The sequence below is a fragment of the Homalodisca vitripennis genome, unplaced genomic scaffold (genome assembly GCF_021130785.1).
Source record: "Homalodisca vitripennis isolate AUS2020 unplaced genomic scaffold, UT_GWSS_2.1 ScUCBcl_5830;HRSCAF=12751, whole genome shotgun sequence".
Lineage (NCBI taxonomy): Eukaryota > Metazoa > Arthropoda > Insecta > Hemiptera > Cicadellidae > Homalodisca > Homalodisca vitripennis.
In genome coordinates this window covers 7,679-30,619 of record NW_025781935.1, presented here as the reverse complement: position 1 = coordinate 30,619, position 22,941 = coordinate 7,679, and the positions used below count along the sequence as shown (strand labels likewise).

Sequence of the window (22,941 nt, the reverse complement as noted above, 5' to 3'; positions counted from 1 at the left end):
ATAAAGAAAGTTCAATATTAATATAATTAATTCGATATAATTTCTATGTTTTGCAGATATGTTCGGATATAAAAACGAACTCATTAATTCGGATATAAAACGACTCATTAATTCGGATATAAAACGACTCATTAATTCGGATATAAAACGACTCATTAATTCGTAAGATAATAGAAATCAGAACCGTTCCGAACTGAGGTCGCTATCAGCCGCATGTACAGGGTTTGTCAGGAATGTTCGGGATTTATCGGTACTGCTCGGCTCTGCCCCCACTCTTTCTCTCCGCCTGTCACGATCACCCCATTGAAAACAAACTGGAGGAGCTCGTGGCATATCAGACAGACTACCCGGCAACCTGGTGTGGGAGCTTGGAACTGACCGGATGCGGATAATCACTCTGGTTAAAACCGTCCCATACATAGATAAGGGCTTTACTTACATTTCACGCTCTGCTGTCTAGTGAAATTTTTTTTCAGTTTTCGACGACACATCTCACAACATTAGAGGATCACTCCACTGCAACTGCAGGTAACCTTTCTGCTTGTTTACTTTAGTGTTGACGTTGACAGGCGATATTAGTTAAATACGATTCTTAGATTAAGGTAAATACATAACTCTGAACTTTCCAACAGTAGACCTTACATTATTCACTAATTTAATCTTTAAATCAATGTGTAACTACACTAGATACAACTATGTGTATTAACTAGTACTAATAGCTGAATATATTGCACAATCATGTTTAGTAGGTCTAACGTTTATTTTGTTTGATTGTTTTCTTCAATGTCACACACAGGAGACATTAACAAAATATGTTGGTGGAAATGGATTGAACAATATTGTTTAAAGGTTCCTTAAGATATCCCCTGATAGGTCTAGTTAGGTTGCAGTATGAGAGAAGGCCACCATGTATAGGCTTGTATTTTAGTATAGTAGACCATGTAGTGATTGTGTATAGAAAGTTTTATCAAAATTGGCTCGTACGTTTTTGAGGGATGGACATCCATAGATTGGTTTTTGTCAGCACTTGGCCTGTAAAGTTGATGGGGCTCCGGAAATAAAAATGAGGCTTGTATTTTAGTATAGTAGACCATGTAGTGAATGTGTATAGAACGTTTTTATTAAAATTGGCTCGTACGTTTTTGAGATATGGCTATCCATAGATTGGTTTTTGTCAGCACTTGGCCTGTAAAGTTGATGTGGCTCCGGAAATAGTTGCGGCCTAAGAATGAGGCTTGTATTTTAGTATAGTAGACCATGTAGTGAATGTGTACAGAAAATTTTATCAAAATTGGCTCGTACGTTTTTGAGATATGGCTATCCATAGATTGGTTTTTGTCAGCACTTGGCCTGTAAAGTTGATGTGGCTCCGGAAATAGTTGCGGCCTAAGAATGAGGCTTGTATTTTAGTATAGTAGACCATGTAGTGAATGTGTATAGAAAGTTTTATTAAAATTGGCTCGTACGTTTTTGAGATATGGCTATCCATAGATTGGTTTTTGTCAGCACTTGGCCTGTAAAGTTGATGTGGCTCCGGAAATAGTTGCGGCCTAAGAATGAGGCTTGTATTTTAGTATAGTAGACCATGTAGTGAATGTGTATAAAAAGTTTTATCAAAATTGGCTTGTACGTTTTTAAGGCATGGGCCCTTTTATAGGGTTTCTCAAAACTTGCCTTTTAATTGAGTATAGTCTTGAAAATTGCCACTATAAAAGGGGATTATTATCATAAAAGTAGTGTTTGTTCATTTAAAATTTGTATTTGTAGTATTTATCTTCACGTTATTAATTAAATATATATTTTGTATGGTTTGAGTTGATGAACTAGGTTAGGATTCATTTAGGAACTAGTTCCCGGTACTCGTTCTTTTTATGGATGGAATCTATGGCCAGTTTCACGTCGGCTTCCCGGTACTCGTTCGTTCTTTTTATGGATGGAATCTATGGCCAGTTTCACGTCGGCTTCCCGGTACTCGTTCTTTTTATGGATGGAATCTATGGCCAGTTTCACGTCGGTTGATAACCTAATCAGCTAACAAAATTATCAATATTAGAAACACCTAAATTATCAAATACAAACTCATTTTTATTATACTTAATTAAAATTTATTTAAAGCTAGCTGTTTTTAATGTATTAAAACAAAATTGTTTGAAATTAATTCAATGTGTAACACTCAATTAACACATTCAGCGCCAGGGCAAATGACACAATTCATTTAGCACGGGCCATTAGGTTTTTCCATGTATTAACGGTCAGGGCCATGTGTATCAAAAATGATACACGCCCCATGTTACCAAGTGGGCCGCGTGTATCATTTCTGATACATACGTCAGTTTCTAGTTTGAGCCATATATATCAAAACTGAGCTCTTCTACAATGCTTTTAACACTATAGGCTGAATCTCATGGCCCAGGCCTACCACAGAACCCGGCCAGTTCCGGCCCAGGACGTCAGATTACTTTTTAGATCACAGGTTTCTAATGAAGTACATACACTCTATTTCTAAACATGTTTTATTATACAAATGTCTATATACGACTGGTAAAATATAAAATGAATATAAAATGGGTACCTATAAAAAATCATTAGTTGAGCTGCTAAAATAAAAACTAAGTTTTCGTGAATAGTGTTTGTTGTTGAAACACGTACGGCACATGTAGGGATTTCCTTCGCAAGTGTCACATACCGTGTAAACTTGTTTCTGTTCCAAAAACTGTCAATTTATATTCATGCTCCCTTGCAGTCCTCTTCCTTTTCTTCTCTTTATTTTTTCCCTTTCCTTCTGTTTGAGACTCTTGATAATTTTCTTCTTCGTCATCTTCATCAAAATCATCATCGCCATTATTATCTTCATCTTTTTCACAATAATTCTCTTCCTCTTTATTTTCTTCCTCGCTAGTGTCACCCGTTTTGTCTATTTCGTCTTTGTCTTGTTCAGTTTCGTTCTCAGTAACTTTCCTGTTATTATTATTTTTTTTTTTTTGTGGTCAACTTTATGTTTCTTCATATTTCTTGCTTGAATTTTTCTTTTTTTCAGTTGCCCATTTTTACAGCTTTCTTTCTTTTTTCTGTAGTTTTTCTTTTTTAGTAGTTTTTCATATTCACTATCTTCACTAGTCACGTCATCTCTGGCTGTAATTGAAGGTCCTGCTACATTGTCTTGATTACCTTGTCTTTCAAATCTTTTTTCAAATAGTTCACTGAATCGTGGTTTTCGAGTGTCACTATAATCACTGTCCACACTTGGATGATATTCCGGATCACGATCAGAGTCAAATACTTCGCTTTCCCCACTCAAATCAACATCACTATCGTCTTCATTTGGCTCTCGTAAAAATCTGTCAATTTTTCTTGGAGTCAAATTGTCACCTTTACATACATCATCATCTTTTTTTGTAGAATTATTTTCCTCCATTTTCTAACAGTAATAAATCAGCATGTCAACCAGAAAAAACAGGGCTATTTGTAAAATTCAAGTATAATAATACAAAAATTAACAAGTGTGCAAAAATGATACACATGGCCCCTACCAACAAAATTTAGTTGATTGTCACAGTCTGGGCCACGTGTATCATTTTTGCACAGACATGAAAAATTAATGTACTGCCAATACTGTTCGTCTGATTTCAAAAAGAATTATAGTACTGTGTTTCTAAAAGCACTCTTGATCTTAAATCGCACTTGGCCCCTGACGGTAAAAATGAAAATTTTAACTCGGCCCCTGCCTAAACAGCTTTGTGTATCATAAATGATACACATGGCCCACAACGTTACTGCTGGTGTGTATCATTTATGATACACATGGCGCTGAATGTGTTAATTCAATGAAATTGCTGAAAATATTTTAATTGTTTTTAGTATATATGCAATTTGAGTTGTGTGTGTGTGTGTGTGTGTGCGCACGCGCGCGCGCGTGTGTGTGTGTGTGCGCATATGCGTGTGTGTGTGTGCGCGTGTGTGTGCATGCGCAGGGTGTTACTAAAGGTGTTTCAATATTGTAGTATTTTGTTCTAGACAAGAAAATGAGAAAAAAACTTCATATGGATGTATGTCCTAAAACCTTTAGTTTTCCATCTATCTGTCTCCAAGTGATTTTTACCAAAAAAGTATATCTCTTATACCAGTAAAGATAAATTTATGCAACTTTGCAGTTGTGTTGACCTTTTGTATACCCATTTGAGAAAAAAATATGAACAAATTATCTTAACCCGTTTCAAAATGGCAGCCGATCATAAATTTTGATGTTAAATTCCGCAAAATCGATACCCTGTATGAAAATTTTACAAGAATAATAAAATGTTGTAAAATTTATTGTAAATCTAACAGTGGTTGTTTCATTAAAATCAAATAAAAAACAACTGATTACAGTAGTACTACCAAACATAATACCAGGTTTTACAACATTACACAACAGGAAGTATAGTATTCTAAACTATTTTAATCTGAACAGCTGATTTAAAGTAAATGAGCTGATTAATGTGAACAGCTGTTTATTTAAGCTATTAAAAGTTGTTTATGTTTCTGGCATTGTTTGCATTTTACTCATAACTAACTTAACCTATTTCTTCTGTAATGTAAAAGTTGTTTTGTGTCCATTCCAATTACTTTAGTATAAAGTATTGTTTGTTTTAATTAGTAAGTGTTTATGATTTAGTTTCTTTTCATTAGCAACAGGAATGGCAAATAATGATATTACCAATGATTTTACCAACTCAGAATTGGGGAGACATGCATCTAATGTATGGCCTTGCTAATTGTAGTGGTACTGCAGCGAGAATACTGTATCAGGAACGTTTCCCAAATTGTGTGTTACCTTGTAATGAAACTTTTTCAACAATTCATCGACAACTTGCAGAGACAGGAAGCTTTTCACACCAAAAACCAGGTAACTCAGGCCGACAGGTTTCAGTAAGAACTCCTGAATTGGAAGAATCCATATTGGATGTCATATCAGACCACCCCAACAAAAGTACTAGAGAAATTGGTTTGCAGTTCAATGTTAGCAATGAAACAGTCTGGACTATACTACGTGAGCAACAACTTCATCCTTACCACGTACAACGAGTTCACGCACTGTTACCTCGTGATTACCAACCTCGAATCCAGCTTTGTTAGTGGTTTACACAAAAAAATGTGGTTAAAAAAAAATCAATTGGATGGTTATTGGCATCATCTTTATTTGTTACACAGTCAATAGATTTGAAAGAATGCAGTGTACCAATGATCTCATTCTGGATTATGTAGTTTAAGTTATCTACATCTTTATTCTTAGCTGCCAAAATTGCTCGCTCACTCAACCATTCATTATTTTTGAGGTTAGTAATGATGTTTGGGAATACTTTATTGATGAGTTTGTCTTTCGATGAGACAAAGTTATAGAAATTCGGAGGAAATGAAATCCATCCGCTCGATTCGTCAACAGGTACACGACCATTACCGATAGTCAGCAATCGCTCAGAGAAATCTTCAGCAGATGTATCGTTCAGCAATGCAACTCTCATGTATTTTGTCAGCTGAAGTTTCTTAACATAGCGCCATAGATTCGATGATTTGAGGCAAGGGTTTATTTCGTCAGCAGCAGTCGATCTGGGAATTACTGGCAATGTTTGGCAAAAAACGCCAGACAGTAAAATCATTGCGCCTCAAAACATCTTGAGTCATTAAGTAGATCTTGCAATGTTCGGTTAAGTGTTTCCATTGCACGTTTATGTGCCATTGTGTATTCATCCCAGATTATGATCTTCGATTCTGATGAAACTTTGGCCATAGCGGAGCGCTTTGTAATGTTGCATGTTGGTTCTTCAATAAATTGAAGATTTAACGGCAATTTTAATGCAGAATGTGCCATACGACATCCTTCTAGCAATGTGGCTGCTATTCCAGAAGAAGCGACTGCAACCGCAATGTTGGTACTTGCACGAACAGTGGCTAAAACTACTGACTTGAGGAATGTCTTACCAGTTCCACCAGGGGCATCCAGGAAATATAAACCACCGTTTCCATCATCAATTGCCTTCATTAATGTATTATAAACTTCCTTTTGTTGGGGATTCATCAGGGGTACATTCGTTTGAACTACTAAATCTAATTCCTGGTGATTATATTCACGTTCCCGTTCCCGATTAAATGCGTCATTCATTTCACGATTTGGCGCTGGTATTCTAACCTGACTAATAAACTACCGCACGTGAGATAACAAATGTCTTCAATCAAGAGCAAGGCCCGATTATGTATCTCATCATTCATTTCAAGATCGGAATGTCTTGAACTGACACAAATTTGGTGTAAAATATCTTCTGCCAAATTATCCTTGTATTTGTGCCACAGGTTAGATGGGTTCGATGGAAAGCATGTCAAAATGATGATATCAAATAATGTACGTATTTGACTTGGAGATGCAGAGATAATTGCTTTGAATTGTAAACAATTAAAATTTGAATTGTATTATCTGGATTGTAAAGTCTATGCTTAACAGTGATTGCAGAAACAGTTGAAACAAAATTTGCTATTTCTCTTTTTTAAGCTTATTCTATGCTTTCAAACTATAAATGTAAAGACATTTAAAATGGTAATTAAATGATATAAACATATATTTCTTTTGTCGCATTATATATTTTACAAAGAACAGCTGATTTAATTTGAACGGGATCTTTCACTTAATAACATATGTTTGCTGCAATGCATTTCTTATGGGTATTTCCGTAACTTTTAGAGACCAGTGGGGCGAAATACTGTGAACTTTTATGATATTTTAATACTTATTATCCTATTCCCGATGAAGACAATTCCAAACACATAAACATCTTCAAAAACCGGTCAACACCGTTCTCGAGTTATAAATACTGTAACTAACACGACTTTCTTTTATATAAAATATAGATATGTAAATGCATAACTTAGAATATATGTTTTTTCAAAAACACTAAAAATCTCAAAAGTGTAGATTTTTTTCTCTTGTAATTCATTAAGATTTTTGTAGTAATTTATTTTTATTGATTATTTAATAAGTTTATCAATTTCACTAGAAACACCCTGTCAAACTGATTTGAAGGCTCAGCCATGGCCATAACCACTATAAACAACTCCCGTATGAATGCTGAATGTTTACTATCAGCACGCCAGAGTCATGTTTGTTGTGCATCAACACAAAGCAGAAGACAATCAGCCATGCGAAGCATTATCTGTTGGCCAAACATTGCAATATAAAGCAAGGTTGTATAAAGCAATAATATTACACATCACAAGTTACAAAATTCAACCTAAGACCAATGGAAAATATTACATTAAAAGTTAGATGTAACTAGATTGATGTAATATATCAGTATAATATGTTTACTTTAACAGCTTTAAATATTTTTCCACACATATTTTAAGACTTTTCTCATTGGTTTGATCAACATTTTAAAACATTTTGATGAAAAATGAGCTAAAAAATAACATGTAGATGGCACTGTACTCGTTATGAAACGATTCCGTGATAAACATTTAAGCTTAGACTAGCTGTCACGGCACCGTTCCGTGGTACAAGGCCAATGGGTTAATGCAGTTCTACGTGTAACATAAACCTTACTCTGTTTTTGGAAATAACTAAAAATGAAAACTCCCCCGAATTTTTCATCTATTATGAATTTACAATGTTCATTATTGTTTAAAGCTAGAAGGCCCAGTCAGAATCTCCGAGAGTGGCAGACTGACTTTTGCCTTCTTCTTCTTCTATGGGGCGGCCTACTACCATGCACTTCAGCCTCAAGGGCCTTTTGCGCACCCCGGGAGCACACCGTTAGTCCTACCAGTCTATGATTTCAGCACTTCCACAAACCGCCAAAAACAACTTATCAGGTCCTCCTGGGGAAATTCACCTCCCTTGTCCAAACTATCAAAGATGGCATACCGCTCCCTTGTTATTGAAGGACAATCAAAGAGCAAGTGTTCGGCAGTTTCATCCAGCCCATCACACAGTCTACAGAGCGGATCCTCCTGAAGGATGCTGACTCTGTGAAGATGCTTCCTCAGGTGACCATGTCCTGTGATCAGGCCTATAACCCGAGAAGACATCGATCTATTTAGTGGGAGAAGGTCAGACACCACTCTGGAGGAAGGCGACTGTATTACCATTCTGCTCATTCTCATGCTTCTCTCATGTTCAGTGAGATCCCATTTAGTCCAGGGATTCACTAAATTACACATAATAGGCTACGCTGAAGCCATAGAGTGATATATAACTGTAATTTTTCATCTGATCGACTTATTCCACAAATTATGAATCTGGCACAAAATTCCTGTTTTAAAATGTCAAAACCGATTACTTTAAAAAAGAGTAATAAATGTTTAATCATTTCCAAGATATAAAAAAGTTTGGAAACTCATTTGTTTCTTTAGAAACACATTTTTGTATTGCACATAATAGTTTTTTATTATGTTGATTGTAATAGAAATAGTCCTTCTGGCTCTATTTCTTAGAAAGAAGTGACTTAGGTACTTTTGGTGACATCTGAAATATTAATTTATGCGAGCATTGGATTTACCGATACCAAACAAATGTTAATAAATAATAAAACGTTAATATTATAATCATATTAGAACAGTTTTTGATTTTACTCTAAGTTTATAAATAACAGAGATGTGAACATTTAAAAGTTTAAAAGACCATCATAGTAAAGAGAGATGGTGTACCAAACAGTTTAGTAAACTTAGTCGACATTTCAAGGATCAAGTTTTGTACCAAGATTAAACTTGTTTCAGCATATCTATGTGATAGAAAAGTTCTTATAGGATTACATTTAATCAATATCTTGAAAACCATTTGAGATGTAGTCCTGGTACCAACAAAATTGATTTCCACAAATTTTTAGTAAATCTTATAAGCATTTCTGAACATGTTTTTTCTCTAGGTTCATATTATAACTTAATTGTGAATTTAAAAAGTTGTATACAGCCACCAATTGTAAAAAATGACGAATCAAGCTGGCCAAAGATCTTCTGCGAGATATTTATAGGATATATTTTGTGGTTTAAACTTTTTCGGGGTTTTTAGTGACAATTATCGTATCTACAAGTTGCCGCTATGTAAGTATATTTAAATCATTTAGGACAGGGATGGTTTCGGTTTTTGGGGATCATGTTCGGTAGTTAAGTTATGCAGAAATTTTTCCAATTACTACAATAAGACTGGTTGTATATAAAATCTACCTAAAACTTCAAAATTACAAAAAAGTTTACTTTAATTCAAATTAACTGTATAAAATCTTAAATAATGTTTATTGTTGATAAATAATTTATTTTTATGTAGAAAACAAAAAGGAGAACAAGTTCATATAATAGTTTAAATTATTACTAATTGTAAAACCTAAATAAAATTACAATGAAAGTACTATTGTGTTTTTAGCTCAAAAAGAGCTGAAGCAGTAGTAAATTTAACAGATATTTAAAATAACTATATTTTTATTTCATGATATACATTTTGTAGCAAATTTGTACGATTACTGTGGTAGTTAAACGCTTTTACAGACCTTAAGCTTTTGTTTGGTATAAACGTAATTTCTAAAAATTAATTGTTTTATATAATATATAGAAATAAATAGACTCAGCTGTTTTTTCTACTGCTGGAACTTTTGTTTGCTTGTAGTTTTCAAATAAGACATAGGCTAATTTCCAAATTCTGTTACATGAAAATTATAACTTTTATATAAAACACATGATTGACCATAGTTGCTCTAAAAATGGAACTTTTCTTAGACTGGTGCTACCCATACGGAATTTTTCCGTTTATGAATTTCATTGGTGCAAGCGTTTAACTGTCAACTGTTTACAAATATTGTAGTTTTTCTTTAACTTTCCATTGATAAATGTTGTGTTAGGGTGCAACATTAAACCATGAATTAAAGTAAAATAGTACAGAATATAATCCAAAACTACCTCAGAAATAAGGAAAACCTTGGAAATCTGATATTTGTCACTTCTAAAGTTAACCAATGAAATTATCTTTCAGGTACATTACATGATCAATGCTTACACTATTATTCTTATCAATACTGACAATAACTTAAATAATATTGGCAATCAAACAAATTCTCCATAATTGTAAACATACTGTTGGCTGTTATTCCCTTTACTGATTATCAGATTTATAGAGAATTGAAATAGAACTGTCAGGTCTACATCTAGCTTTGAAGCAAGTTAGCTTATCATTCTTCATGATATTAAATAAAATGAGTTTAATTTACTGTAGGGTTTGCTGTTTTTGTAGGGTTCTAATACGGCAGTAAAGCAGGATGTCTTAACATGTTTGCTACTGAGTATAAACTTTTTCTCACTGTCCAATCCTGTTAGACTTGTTTTCTACCAGACACTAAAGATGGTGACACATACTTTCGAATAGACCAACCTAAAAACATTTGTTTCATCAATCAGACAATGATTAGATACGTAAATCAGTAAAGAAAAACATAATTTTCCTTCATAAATTATACTTTAATTTACCCAGGAAACAGGATTTTTCTGGACATTTATCCATCGTTCAATGAAACTAAACGTCTTACGATGACAAATGTCTGGAAAAATCCTGTTTCCTTCACAATCCTTCAATTGTCATAAACTAAACTTCAGTTATGTTAATTAATTATAAGTGTTACCAGTCTATTGCGTACCTTGCAATGTATATAACTTAAAACATGTTAATATTCTCATAGACCAATGTAAGCTATAGTTGATGTAGAGAATATGTTTTCTATTGTGGTGTATTTTATCAATTCAATAAAACACGACAATATATTACAAATTTCAACCACAATTTCAATCCATTACAATATATAACATACATCACTATTCGGCCATCTTGTTGAATGCCGTTTGTAGGAAATTTAGTTACAAGATAAGGATTAAAAAACAGTAAAAATTATCCCACTCAGGAAACGTGTGGCCAGCCCAATTTTCAAACATTCCTGTTGACCGAACAACTAAATTTAAGTTGATAACATAGATCAAAAGGTTGTAAGAGACAATAAAACAACATTGTTTTTACGTCAATAGTAGCTGACATTGGTTCAGTGCATTCAGTCCATGGGTAACCTACAGTTGTCAGTCTATGGGGAGAATAATTTGAAGTGACAACTGTATTTTTTGGCACCGGGCTGTTGTAACGGTGTTTTCTTACGTGTTGATAGGGAACGTGTTAATCCTGGATCCTGGCCGTTGAAAAACTTTTAGTTGCGGACACTCATCACATAGTCACTTATAAATAAATATGTTTAATGAGATTCTTTCGACTCAAATCAGCATTATTTTGTTTTTTTTGTATAAAGTAAAAACTCTAAAAAGTAATTTTCAAAACATACAAAAGGTTATATGTTGGAACAATCTAAATATACAAAGTGAATGTAAAATAGACTTTTGTAGGAAAGGATACAATGTTTCATCAAATGAAAGAAAGAAAGAAAGAAATTTTATTTCTCAAACAACACCTTACATACATACAGAATCAATGTATGTTTACATACATATTTTCTACCATCAATGCTATAGAAAATATAGTATCCTATGTATTTCAAGGATTTTAATAAAAAAATTATACTCATGCAACCTTGTTGGACCTAAGTAAAGCGTTTGACATTGTGTCTCATGATATTCTTATGACAAAACTTGAATTTTACGGTATTGTGCAAAATGAGCTAAATCTATTAAGGTCGTACTTGAGGGATGGATATCAAATGGTTAAAACTGGTGAACAACAATCAAGCCTGCAAAAAGTATTAAACGAGGTTCCCCAGGGCTCAGTACTTGGGCCATTTCTTTTTATTATTTTTACTAATGACCTCCCAAGTTTCTTGTCCAGAAATTGTGCTTTATATGCTGATGACACAACATTGTTAAATGCAGGAAAAGATCTTAATATATTACTCGAAGACAGTGAAACCACATTTAAAAAGTCTTGCATATGGCTTGAAAATAATAAATTATTACTTAATAAAAATAAGACTGAAAGAATTGTTTTTGGGCTTAAAAACACTGAAAATAGATCTGTTAAACTCCTAGGAATAAATCTAGACTGCAAGCTTAGTTGGAATGAACATACAAATAAATTGTGTAAAAAATTGGCTAAAGTTCTTTTCTTATTAAGGAAACTAAAAACATGTACCAGTAGGGAACTTATTTTAAATGCTTACTACTCTTTTTTTCACTGTCACCTATTATACGGTACAACTCTTTGGGGAAACTCCTCTGGGGCTCAACAGGTTTTTATATGGCAAAAGAAGGCGATTAGATGTATAGTGGGAATTGGGGACACTGAATCATGTAGACCGCATTTTATTGATTTGAGTATTCTAACGTTACCCTGTGTGGTCATGTTTCAATCAATTATGTATGTTTAAGACCATTATGCAGAATTTAATTTACGAAGCAGTAAACATGTATATAACACCAGAAATACAAACCTTATCGATGAAGAATTTGTACGTCTAAGTAAGACGAAAAGTAATTACATACATATTGGCATAAAGCTTTTTAACAAATTACCTCTAAATGTAAAGTCTTTGTCTGTAAATAGTTTTAAATTAGTTCTTAAGAAATGGTTTTTAAAAAAAGCTTTTTATAGTTTAGACGAATTCTACAATGTTTCATTAGATGACATAATATTTTAGGTGTAATATTTATATATCATAATTTATTCTCATATTTTGTAATTGTTTATTATTTGTTGTATTTATTGATGTTAATTTTATTAATTGTTATGTTTGTTAATTGTTATATTTGTTCATTGTTATATATTGTTAATTGTTATATTTAGATTAAGACACATTGATAAACAACAAGCTATCTTACATCAAATTTTCGCTGAAGTCAAATGTCTGCTATTTTATTTGTATCATTGTGCTACCATTTAATTGACTAATGTGACAAAGCCTATTTTAACATATGTTATTTAACGGCAATAAATGAATTGAATTGAATGAATACATACATTTAATAAGTATATCGTGAGAAATATTTAATTCTCCAAGGCTTAGCCTGATTGGAGGCTTTACTGCAATTTTAAATATCACCGTTCATATGGCAACTAAATTATATAAACAAAAATAAAGTAATTATACTTAAATCTATAATACACAATCAAATATACAATAAATACTACTCTTCCAAACTACAGTAGAGTCCCGTTAATCCGACCTAATTGGGACCGAGCCCTATTCGGATTATGTGATTGTTCGGATTAGCCAGAATTACAGAAAAATACGGTTTTAAACTTGAGAATGGGTCTGTTTTGTTATAGAATTATCAACATTGTTTATTAAAACATGTTTTCTGACTGTTGCATTGTATTTCTTGACAGATAAAAGTGTTTGCGAATATTAAGCACATTTACCGTATTTATTGTGAGAGTTCTATTGGTAAGCAATGTGAGCGTACTGGATATTGTACGGGTACACGCGTTCAATAGTTGTACGAAACTACGCGTCATCCAATAGACTCTCTTCAATGCGACAGAAGACAATAACTGAATTTATGTCTTTTAACAATTAATATTGTACTCAATAATAATATCAGTACTGTACGTCCAATTTTCGTTTGATTTCACTTCTTAATACAGTAATTTAACTCATACTTAACCTATAAGTTTCAATTTGATACTGTATTTAACTTCATTATTTATGTACTGTACCGTACACAGTTTGTCTTAATAAAATATACTGTACAGTATGTCTATTTAATTAAAGTTTTCTTTGTTTATGTACGAAATGATGCATCCATTTTCATTTTTTATGTAATTAGTTCCTATAACTGTTCATTATCGTTATAAATAATTCCTCCTGGACCTGTTCGGATTAACCAACGTTCGGATTACACGTGTTCGGATTAGCGGGACTCCACTGTACTACAATTTATAATATGAACACTTACAAAATCATTAGACAAAACAACTTAAATACTTATTGAGAGAATTTATGATTTCATAACTATAATACTTATCATAAGGCAATATACAGTAAGTAAAGCAAAGTACAGTGGAGTAAAGTAGGAGGGAAAACTAAAACAACTAATTACAAATATAAAACAATAAATCTTCAATATTCTGAATTGTAAACAACCATAGTCTTAATTTTTTAAGAAAAACATTTATATTACTTAAATCTTTTATGTTGTTTGGCAATTTGTTAAATAATGTAGGTGCTAAAAAATTAAATGATTTTGTAAAATACGTGTTTGTTGGCTTCGGTACAAACACATTTTTATTACTACGCAGTCTGTTAATATACTCATAATTTTCCCTACAGTTTCTACTTCTTAAGAAAAAAATTTTGAGTACCTTATATACATAAATATATCTTAAAGGAAGAACTTTTAAGGAACAAAAAATTGGGAAATAATGTTCAAATCGATTACTTTTAGTTATTATTCTCATAAATTTTTTCTGTGCTGTAATTATAGGTTTTAAGTTTGAGACATATGTGCCTCCCCAACACACTATTCCGTATTCTAACCTACTATGAACTAATGAAAGATATAATGTTCTTAATAAACTATCACTACACATACTTCGAATATAATAGAAGAGTCTTGTTGTATTATTTATTTTTTGTTTGAGGTGTGTTATGTGATCTTTCCAATTTAACTTTTCATCTAATATAATTCCTAAATATTTCACGCTCCGTGCTTCCTTTAGTTCACAGCAACCATCGTTGCAAAAACCACCACTCATTATACAAGTAATGCATTTCAAAACAATTTTATTTTCCTGTTTATTATTCTTTTTAATAGAGAAATTGATAAATTGAGTTTTTTCAGGGCTCAATGCCATATTGTTTTTACAAAACCACCATTAAATCGAAAGCAAATCCCTGTTCATCTTAATAGCTACTTCGTTCCAAGACTCTTCGGAATAAGACAAAGGAGTATTATCAGCGAAAGAAGTGATACTAGCATTTAATTTAGCATTGCACAAGTCATTAATGTATATTAAAAATAACGTAGTTCCTAAAACCGACCCCTGCGGCACACCGTGTTTGATTTCCCCCATTCCACTTACTACTCCGTTAACTTTAACACATTGCATCCTCCTTAATTTCCTTAAAATGAATCTTAATCACTGTCGAATTTACTCCATCAAGACCTGGTGTAGTTCCATTTTTCAAATAGTTTACTGCTCTTTCTAGATCATTATCTAATACAGGAGATAGAAACATTGATCCTGACAACGGTTGGGTAGCAAAGCTGTCTTTACAATCCATCAGCTCAAGATCAACTGTTTTATGAGTTTTTTGTTTATCTACTAATTTTTCAGAAATGTACAAGAAATATGTATTAAATGCTTCAGCTACAGCTAAAGGTTCAACTATGCCTATATTGTCTTCTTTTAAATAAATCAAACCATTTACTTTGGTTTGTTGACCACTTACCTCTTTTAAAACCATCCAAGTTTTCTTAGAATTTCCCTTATATTTTTCAAATAACTATCTTTTTGATTCCTTATGTCTATCTTTAACTTGTTTCTAAATGTTTTAAAATACGTTAATAATTCCATATTGTCGGAATTTTTTTAAATTGCTTTTAATAAAATGTTACGCTTTTTAATTAGTTTACACGTTTCATCTGTAATCCATGGCTTTAGTTTAGGAAATTTACATTTTTTATGCACAACCTTCTCGGTTTTTCTTAACAAGTTACAAAATTTATCGTGGAACAAATCAAAAGCGTGAGATGCATTCTTTTCCTTAAAAACGAAATCCCAATTTACATTATTTAGCTTATCACTGAAATATTCGTGATTGATACCGATAGAGGGTACTGGCTCCGTGACCTTGATATTTCTAAGTGTGTCTTCCCCCTCCCGCACCAACAGTACAGCTGATAAACAATGGTCAGTCAGCCCGCTATCAATTACCAGTGCTTGTACTCCTATTTTGTTTCTGTTCCGAATTCTAACTAATACATGATCAATGCAAATTTGTGATTTCTGTGTTATTCATGTTGGTTCATTAATCATGGACTGTAAGCCATCTAAAGCTAAGGTAAGCTTATAGTTATTGCTAACTCTGAATTAAGTCATATAATAGTAGAAAATGTAATAGCGTCCACGGAGAAGAAGCCAAGTATGTCGGAGCAAAGCTGTGGAACACCCTCCCACTAGAACTGAAGAGGAGAGACCGACTGCAGTTTGGACACAAACTAAAACTCTGGCTTCAAGACCATCCATTTTACACAATAAATGAATTTTTAAACAGAACTTTCTAACCTGCTGTAACAAAAGAAAATCTGACGATTGTACTGTTCTCTAAGAATATGTTCAATAAAGAATAATAATAATAGTTCCCAGTGTTAAGTATGAGGTGTATGTAAACACATACATTTAAAAGACTAATTTCTATTTCTCTATGTATATGTTTATCTCATTCTATGTCTGTACGACCATCCATCTCCAAGTTTGTAGGTCTATCTGTCTCTGTACGTTTCTTATTCAGACTGAGAGGCAGAAAGACGTACAGGTAGAGAGACAGATAGACCTACAAATTTAGAGACGGATAGTCGTTATTTTAATTTGGAACAGCAGTCCTTTCACTGCGCCAAATTAAAATTAGCAAGTTACTCTGCCCCACCCAGTAGTTAGTGCCTTGGGTCGTAATTTCAACCAACAGATCTATCCTTGTATAATTAGATTTTGGAACTACAGTACCACATTTTTAATTACTATATGTCAAATAATAGTTTCAGTTAGCTTGTAATTTCAAGGATTGCAACTTTTACAACTATTGTTATTTAATGCACCTGATGGTTATTTTGTCTTAATTAAGAGCAAAGAAAAATAAAATCCAAAAAAGTGCAAAATTTTTAGGTAAGATCTGGATATAAACTTTTCTTGGAAAAAATGTATTGAAAATATTATTAGAAGATTAAACTCGGCATGTTATCAAATGCTAGTGTTACGAAATTCAATTAATTTGGAAACTAGAATAATAATTTACTACTCTTTCTTTTTTTCAATAATTCAATATGGTATTGAATTTTGGGAATCATCTTCTGACTTTGATAAAATTTTTAAGATCCAAAAAAAAATTATGAGATTAATGACCTTTTCATCATTTAGAACTTCTTGCAAACCTCTGTTTAAAGAATTAAAAATCTTATCACTTCCAAATTTATACATTCTGAAAACCCTACTAACAGTACAATCAAATTTTGAAAGCTTATCAAGGGATAACTTTGATCATAATTACAATACAAGATTTAAAGCTAATTTTCAATATCCCATACATCGACTGCGTCTGGTAGAAAAAAACTCCAATATACACGGCAAAAAAACTATACAATAAGTTACCTCAAAAATATAAACATTTAATCAATTCAAAAACATTTAAAAGCAAACTAACAGATTTTTTGTTGGAAAAAAAAAAACTATTATAGTGTTGATGAGTATTTGATGGATCCTGAATTTTAAAATTGTGTTTTAACATAGATTACATTAAATTTGTTACGCTGTCTTGACCTCTTATATGTATTTTTATTAAGTATATATGTATATGTGAATTGTGATGTGCATATGTATGAATGTATATGTGTATGTATCATTATTACATTAATTTATGACAATGTTACCTGTTTCTATAGCAATGCTATGTATAAACGTTGACGTAACAATAAAGACTGATTCTGATTCTGATTCTGATTCAGATGATTTTTTTGGATTTTATTTTTCTTTGCTCTTAATTAAGACAAAATAACCATCAGGTGCATTAAATAACAATAGTTGTAAAAGTTGCAATCCTTGAAATTCCAAGCTAACTGAAACTATTATTTGACATATAGTAATTAAAAATGTGGTACTGTAGTTCCAAAATCTAATTATACAAGGATAGATCTGTTGGTTGAAATTACGACCCAAGGCACTAACTACTGGGTGGGGCAGAGTAACTTGCTAATTTTAATTTGGCGCAGTGAAAGGACTGCTGTTCCAAATTAAAATAACGACTATCCGTCTCTAAATTTGTAGGTCTATCTGTCTCTCTACCTGTGCATCTTTCTGCCTCTCAGTCTGAATAAGAAACGTAGAGAGACAGATAGACCTACAAACTTAAAGATGGATGGTCGTACAGACATAGAATGAGATAAACATATAGATAGAGAAATAGAAATTAGTCTTTTAAATGTATATGTTTACATACACCTCATACTTAACACTGGGAACTATTATTATTATTCTTTATTGAACATATTCTTAGAGAACAGTACAATCGTCAGATTTTCTTTTGTTACAGCAGGTTAGAAAGTTCTGTTTAAAAATTCATTTATTGTGTAAAATGGATGGTCTTGAAGCCAGAGTTTGTTTGTGTCCAAACTGCAGTCGGTCTCTCCTCTTCAGTTCTAGTGGGAGGGTGTTCCGCAGCTTTGCTCCGACATACTTGGTTTCTTCTCCGTGGACGCTATTACATTTTCTACTATTATATGACTTAATACAGAGTTAGCAATGCAAAAGCTTATTTTTTATGAACTTTTAACAGTTTTCTTGTTGTCTTTGTTAAAAAAAGAACCAAAATAGGATACTACGTTCTTTTGTTTAAATAGACGTGAACATTACTTGAGATATTTCTCCTAGTTGTTAGGGTGTCTTCTTTAAAGATGGCTTGTAAAGCATAGAAAGCGTCATACTATTATAGTTAACAGTACACCACAGTCTACACATTGAGGACTAGGAGAGTTCTCGTCCTGGAAATTAAAAATCCGTCCTTTAAATACGCATCGAAATATTTTCTTTTCTTTGTAACTGAAGAGATGTAACATTAATATCTCTTCTCTTCCCTATTGGTATTGAGGTGTTTTCACTAACTTATGTTGAAGTTTCCTTTGAAGAAGAACTCGGCGCATACACTTCACTGTTATACTTATTTATAGCAGCATACTTTAACAACTTATCACTATTTCCTGATCAAAAGTAACTGGAAAACAATTCTATTAAGAATAAAAACAAGTTATAATGCTTTGAACTGTAATAATATGTTGTATCAATAAACAAATTTATTACAATTACAACAAACAAGAAAAGTGCAGATGCAGTTTCACCAGCTAAAAAATTTGATTTGACTAAATGTGTGGGAGAGTCTAAATTCAATGTGTGAAGGGTGGTCGCTTAGTGGAGGAGTCCTGAGGCACGGACAAAATGTGTGGGAGAGTCTAAATTCAATGTGTGAAGGGTGGTCGCTTAGTGGAGGGACCCTGAGGCACGGACAAAATGTGTGGGAGAGTCTAAATTCAATGTGTGAAGGGTGGTCGCTTAGTGGAGGGGTCCTGAGGCACGGACAAAAATGTGTGGGAGAGTCTAAATTCAATGTGTGAAGGGTGGTCGCTTAGTGGAGGAGTCCTGAGGCACGGACAAAATGTGTGGGAGAGTCTAAATTCAATGTGTGAAGGGTGGTCGCTTAGTGGAGGGACCCTGAGGCACGGACAAAATGTGTGGGAGAGTCTAAATTCAATGTGTGAAGGGTGGTCGCTTAGTGGAGGGGTCCTGAGGCACGGACAAAATGTGTGGGAGAGTCTAAATTCAATGTGTGAAGGGTGGTTGCTTAGTGGAGGGGTCCTGAGGCATGGACAAAACGTGTGGGAGAGTCTAAATTCAATGTGTGAAGGGTGGTCGCTTAGTGGAGGAGTCCTGAGGCACGGACAAAATGTGTGGGGAGAGTCTAAATTCAATGTGTGAAGGGTGGTTGCTTAGTGGAGGGGTCCTGAGGCATGGACAAAATGTGTGGGAGAGTCTAAATTCAATGTGTGAAGGGTGGTCGCTTAGTGGAGGAGTCCTGAGGCACGGACAAAATGTGTGGGAGAGTCTAAATTCAATGTGTGAAGGGTGGTCGCTTAGTGGAGGGGTCCTGAGGCATGGACAAAATGTGTGGGAGAGTCTAAATTCAATGTGTGAAGGGTGGTCGCTTAGTGGAGGGGTCCTGAGGCACGGACAAAATGTGTGGGAGAGTCTAAATTCAATGTGTGAAGGGTGGTCGCTTAGTGGAGGGACCCTGAGGCACGGACAAAATGTGTGGGAGAGTCTAAATTCAATGTGTGAAGGGTGGTCGCTTAGTGGAGGGGTCCTGAGGCACGGACAAAATGTGTGGGAGAGTCTAAATTCAATGTGTGAAGGGTGGTCGCTTAGTGGAGGAGTCCTGAGGCACGGACAAAATGTGTGGGAGAGTCTAAATTCAATGAGTGAAGGCCAGTCGCTTACTGGAGGGGTTCTGAGGGTCTTTAAGTTAAAAACTAGTTAACTATTATAATTTCATTTCCATAGTTATTTATAAGTTATTTTAGAAAAGTACAATTGACATATCTTCCATTGTTAATTTTATGTATTTCATATCCCTTTCAGCTCTACATAAACATTTGGGAATCCAGGAAGCCCAGTTTGGGAACCGATGATGTATTTATTATAACTTGTATGTACATGGTTTTGAAAATGTATGGGTATTGTATGATTTGATTAATTTTGTTTTATTTTTACAGATCTAAATATTTGATGAATACTGTAAAACATGTTAGAGTTCAATATTTTTTGAGATTGGGAATATAACCTTTGGAATATATATTTTGAACATAAACATGATTTATGATGATGATGATGAGTATTATTATTTATCTAATAAATTTCAACATGTTTCTATTGACGGAAATCCTAAAAATACATTGATTGATTCTAAGACTCGTTATCCTGAGTATTTAAGAAATCAAAATGTTACATCAGCCCGTAAAAGAAAATCAAAGAAAACTTGTAAAACGCAGGAAGTAATCACTAGCTCAGGTAGCACCAGTGAAAGCAGGAGGAGGAGTAATAAAAAAACCTCTAAAGGAACGTTCAAGGAATGTCGGTTATGTTCAGGAAAGTTGTGAAACCACTGATGAACACATTCATGAAATGAAAACTGTGAGTATTTTTCCAACAGAAAAAGATTTGTTCGGTACTCCTGAATTGGAAAAGAATATTGTGGAAGGTGCATATAGAAATGTGGACCATTACTTGGCAGTACAATTTAGACTTCTTCGAGAGGATTTTATGGGTTCACTTCGAAAAGGAATTATAGACTATCGAAGACATAATTCTTCCAATGACGATCCAGAAGTTTCCTTCTATACTCAAGTACAAGTAACAGGATCTTCTTTTATTGGTGGTGGGAAATTTGGCCACAAGATAAAATTTAATAACAATGTCAATTGGGCTGATTTGTCAAAGGACTGCAAATTTGGCTCCCTCCTTCTGTTTACAACAAATAGATTTGAAACCTTTTTCTCAGGAACAGTGATTGACATGGACAGTGTCAACAGCACAATAATGGTAAAATTCAATAGCAAGTCTGAGACAGTCAATGTCTGTGCTTGGCAGTTCACTGTAGCATTCCCAAAAGTGTATTTTGAACCTTATTTCCATGTATTGAATGGACTTCAAAAAATGGCACATGAAAGATTTCCCATGGAAAAATACATTATAAAAGTCAATTCCAGACCAAATCCACCAGCTTATATCAGGGGATTCGGTCCTAGAACCTACAAAATAAATGGAAATCATTATGTCAATGTCTTAAGTACTACTTCGTGGCCACATCTTGAATCACTGAAATTAAATCCCTCTCAGCATCGTGCCTTCCAAGCGGCCCTGACCAACGAGTTTGTAGCAATACAAGGACCCCCTGGGACAGGGAAGACTTTTCTTGCCAAACAAATAGTTGCCACACTTCTGGATAATGTGGAAATGGATACACCTATTCTAGTCGTTTGTTACAAGAACCAGGCCTTGGACCAATTTCTGGAGGGAATTCTAGAGAAGACCAAGAATATCATCAGAATTGGCAGCAAAAGCCAGAGTGAGGTATTGGAAAATTTTAATATAAAGAATCACCGTCCAAAGAACTATGGTTATAATACATATGCAAAACCTATGGAGAGATTAGCTGCTGAGTACTCAGCTAAACAGAAACTGTTAAATGAAACCATCTCTCAAGGCGTTAGAGAAGAGATGAGGAAAATTGAAAGGGATATTCAAGTTCTAGAACAGAAATTGGATGATGCCAGAAACTCAGCTGATATAAGTGTTATGAAAAAAGCCAAGGTTGTAGGAATGACTACTTCAGGAGCGGCCAGACTTAGGCCTTGGTTGAACCAGCTTGGAGCAAAGATCGGTAAGTTTTCAATTGCTTTATTCTGCATTCAATACAAATTACAGTATTTGCAAGAACTCTGATACGGTAATGTCTGTTATTTGTATGCAATATAATCAATCATGAAGGAACTAATATTCCTTCTATAAGTGAGTTTTGTTTTTATGTAAACAATGTTTTCTTATGACAGCCATACAAGTTGAGTTATTTATTACTTAAGTTGGGTTGTGATTTGGAAAATCTTTTGATTTTTTTATGTACACTAAATAATTTTATTTTACCTATGAAAACAGTTTTAAATGATATTACTTTTTTTGGCAAGAACACTTTTGCACCTATTCTAGATAAAAATTCATGGCCTATAACTCTGTAAACTATAATTAACTAAAATATGGTACTATACCTTGTCAAATTTTACAATTATAATATTTTCAACATTTGGAACTGTTTTGACAAGGTATAGAAACCATATTTTACTTATTCTGGATCTATTTCCTTTGTTACTTAATGGCACTTTTGTTGATAAGTGATCCTTCTTCATATTCTTCCCCCTCTTCAAGTTCAACCTTTGCTCGTCTCTGCTAGGCCCAACAATCAAGTCCTATCTGAATTTCAGCGTTGTCTTTTCCCCCCAATTGATAATAAATTAACTAAACAGAATTATAGCATTAAGAATACCCATTTCTAATATGTGAATAGACAATAGACAAATTCTTTATTTACAAATTTTTAGAGAATTCTATCTCCATCAATAAAAAAAAACTAAAATTACAATACATTTTCAAAGAAAAAAAGCCCGTCTTGCAAAGTACTCCTCAAT

The 22,941-nt window shown here is 33.5% G+C and overlaps 1 protein-coding gene across 1 annotated transcript; it reads left to right on the top strand.

Annotated features, from left to right (window-relative positions):
* Positions 1-487: 487 nt before the first annotated feature.
* LOC124373522 (NFX1-type zinc finger-containing protein 1-like) lies at positions 488-22,142 on the top strand (the record flags this gene model as incomplete). Its single annotated transcript, XM_046831882.1, is given in 2 exon segments — positions 488-602; positions 20,476-22,142. A coding segment is annotated over 1 exon segment (1,258 nt), but the record flags the coding sequence as incomplete, so codon positions are not given.
* Positions 22,143-22,941: the final 799 nt, after the last annotated feature.